At 26.2% G+C, this 3,444-nt stretch overlaps 1 protein-coding gene across 1 annotated transcript in view; it reads left to right on the plus strand.

The window, feature by feature from the left end:
• Positions 1 to 3,444, plus strand: part of LOC105448021 (dynein heavy chain 12, axonemal-like) — a 61,795-nt gene that overhangs the window by 40,396 nt on the left and 17,955 nt on the right. Inside the window, exon 9 of the mRNA XM_011686380.1 lies at positions 899 to 1,184. Within this exon, the coding sequence (XP_011684682.1) occupies positions 899 to 1,184 (286 nt within the window). The remainder of the gene's footprint in view (positions 1 to 898; positions 1,185 to 3,444) is intronic.

A 3,444-nucleotide genomic window follows, 5' to 3' on the forward strand; every position in this document is an offset into this window, starting at 1 on the left:
CGCGATCTAATTGATTAACTTTATTCGTTAATAACTCTGTAAATAATGGTCTGAGCCAAAATTGAAAGAGGAACTTTTAGTTCAAAATTTCATTCTCTTTCACGCCTTGAAATATTAATTAAGTGTTACGGAACACCCTGTATACATAGGTTATGTAAACAAATGAATTTACAAAATATCAGTTACGGTCGAAAAATGATTTTAAAAATCATTCTTTATAGTAAAGCGATAACTTTTTTCGTTATATATTAAACATTATTTAAAATATTGAAAAAATATTTTATAAATTATTATTTATTAAAAATAAATTAGTTATTAAAATTATCTCTATTTATTTACGTTAACAATATTTTTAAAAATAATTATTTAAAAAAATTTTTTTAAGTGTTATTAACGTAAATAAATAGAGATAATTTTACTATAAAATATTTTTTTTGATATCTTTAATAGGTTTTAAGATATACGAGTAATGAAAAAGAAAACTATTTTACATGTAAGAGATGATTTTACTTTTTCAAACCGTTTTTTAGCACTAATTGATATTTTCTAAATACATCTATTTATGTAATCTATAAGTATGCAAAGATTTATTACAATCATAATAAAATATATGAGAATCTAAAAGCGACTTAAAGTAAAAGTTAATAATTGTTCTGATTTGTTCTTTATGTTCTGATTTGTATTTTCAACTGTTTTGTATTTTTTATTTATAGTAAGTTATTTTAGCAATGTTTCAAATTCTCATGCAGGCAAATGATTATTATTTCCAGTCATTTAAGAATTCAAACAATGCTATTTCAAAGTTTATCTTTTTTACACTTAAATGTAAAAATCTATATTTTTCTTTTAGATAATTTTAGATAACTTTTGGTGATTAAACAAAATTATTTATTTGCAGATATGAAATTATCAGTACCGGTGCAACAAAAGAATTTATGCATGAACAATCGCTTGCAAAAATGAAAAGTGAATGGGATGACATATGTTTTATCACTACAATATACAAAGATACTCAAGTTCCAATTTTAACACAATTGGATGATATATTTATGATACTCGAGGAACATATAATTAAAATACAAGCAATGCAAGGATCGGCTTTCATAAAAGTCATTGAAAATGAAGTCAAATCCTTTTACGCATTATTACTTCGTATGCAGTCAGCAATCAACGAATGGACAAAAGTAACTTAATTATTTGTTTAATTGAAATTAATAAGAATGCAGATCTAATAAAAACAAATTTTTTAAAATTTAATTATAAATCAAAGAATTTACTAAATTTTAATTATTTTTTGCTTTATTTTGTTTTTAATAAACATTTGTATATTAGATCCGGTGAGCGTCTTCTAGTATTTCTTAAATTGATTATTAATTTAATTATGATAATACTGTTCTGTATCGAGCTCTCTTGAATCTGAAAGTAACGACACGCAGTTCGTTGAAACTAGAATATGTATGTAAATTCAAATAGAAATATTAGGAGTATTAAGATCCTGCTATGGGCCTTCTTCCAATTTAATTGTTATATATAGACGATCGGAATACGTACTCAGTGAAAAATTAAAGGATCACCTATTCTGATCGCTAAAAATAAGAAAATTATAAAAGAGTGAACTTCGTCAAAAATGATTGTAACAAAATGATCAAAAAGGCATTGTACAGCTTAAGGCCTCTATTTTCGAAATCTATAATTTATTAAATGACATACTTCTTTACAAAGCTGCACAAATGCAAATGGAGATCAAATCTAAAAATTGTTTACTAAATTTGCAAAGTTTCATGGAGTGAAATAAAAATCGCATACAACTTTGACTTACAGTGTTCGAAAGCGTGAATCTTTATCTTTAATTTGCGCACTCGATCAGAATTGTGCGATTTTTTTTCACCAAGTTATTCAACATTGAAGTAAAAAGGACCATTTTTGCTTTTATATTAAATAATTCGGTCAAAAAAATCGCACAATACTGATCGAGTGCGCAAATTAAAAGTCAAGATTCACGTTTTCGAACGCTGTAAATTGCATTTGTATGCAATTTTTATTTTACTCTATGGAACTTCGCAAAGTTCATAAAGAAGATCTGTCAAATATCAAAATTTTTTCCAAACTTTGCAAGATTTCATAATCCAAATTAAAAATCGCACATAAATGCAGTTTACAGTTTTCAAAAGTGTGAATCTTTAGCTTTAATTTGCGCACTCGTTGAGTATTATGCATTTTTTTTCGCCAAGTTACTCAATAATAAATAAAAATTCTTATGCTTCAACATTAAATAACTTGGTGACAAAAAATCGCAAAATGCTCAACGAGTGCGCAAATTAAAAGTAAAAATGTATGCTTATAAATGCTGTAAACTGCATTTGTGTTTGATTTTTTATTCATGTTGAGGAGCAAAATTCGTAACAAAGTGTGTTGCATTTTTATTTCCGTATAACTCCGTAAAAGGTCAAAACGGTCTTTAAAGTCGATATAAAAAGTAAAGACTAAATTGTAAATGCTTTTGAAAAATTTTGTTGTAATTTATTTTTTTTTTTTAATGATATTACACTCTCCTATGGAGAGTAGAATAGATGATTTTTAATTTTGCTGTTGCATTAGCATAACCTAAGCCAGCGGTACATTCGTCATTTTTACGAAAAATACGGAAGTTGAAAATTAAAGCAAGTCTTTTAAAACGTTTATTAAAAAATGAGCCGCGATTTTTTTTCTATTTTATTGTACTGTGAAAAATTTTCCGTAAATATGTTGAACGTGCTACCGGCTTGGATTATGCTAATGCAACAACAAAATTAAAGATCCTCTATTCTCCACAGGAGAGTGTAATATAAAAAAATGATAAATTACAATAAAATTTTTCAAAAGCATTTACAACTTAGTCCTTACTGTTTATGTCGACTTTAAAGAACGTTTTGCTGATCTTTTACGGAGCTAGGATAACTGTCCCAATTACTACCACTTTAAGCATTGATATGTTTATACTTAAAACTTTTTAAATACGTAGCAGATATTATTTTTTATCACTATTTAAGTAAAAACTTTAATATACATAAGATAAAAGCAGCAAACTGAAATACCAATTAATTATTTAAATTTAATAAAACAAATAAAATATAAGCTGTTATACCTATTACTGCCAGTCAATTTTTAAATACTGTCCCACGTACCAAATATTGCATCTCTATTTACTGTTTGTCTTTTTCATTCAAAGTTGTCAGTAATTGGCGCGAATAGGTTATATTTACGCATAACAAGACTCACATACTGCAGGCAATAATACAGGCAAATTTTAAATAATTGTCCCTAATGCTGCCACTTCAATAAATTAAATTTAAAAAGTAATCCATTACTTTTTTATGTTTATCTTATTGAAATATCATTTAAGCATTATCATATAATTGCTTTGGTACATATAAAAAAGTGAAAATAGATCGGAAGAGCACACGT

Source organism: Wasmannia auropunctata, unplaced genomic scaffold (assembly GCF_000956235.1).
Source record: "Wasmannia auropunctata unplaced genomic scaffold, wasmannia.A_1.0 LD336090.1, whole genome shotgun sequence".
Taxonomy (NCBI): Eukaryota; Metazoa; Arthropoda; class Insecta; order Hymenoptera; family Formicidae; genus Wasmannia; species Wasmannia auropunctata.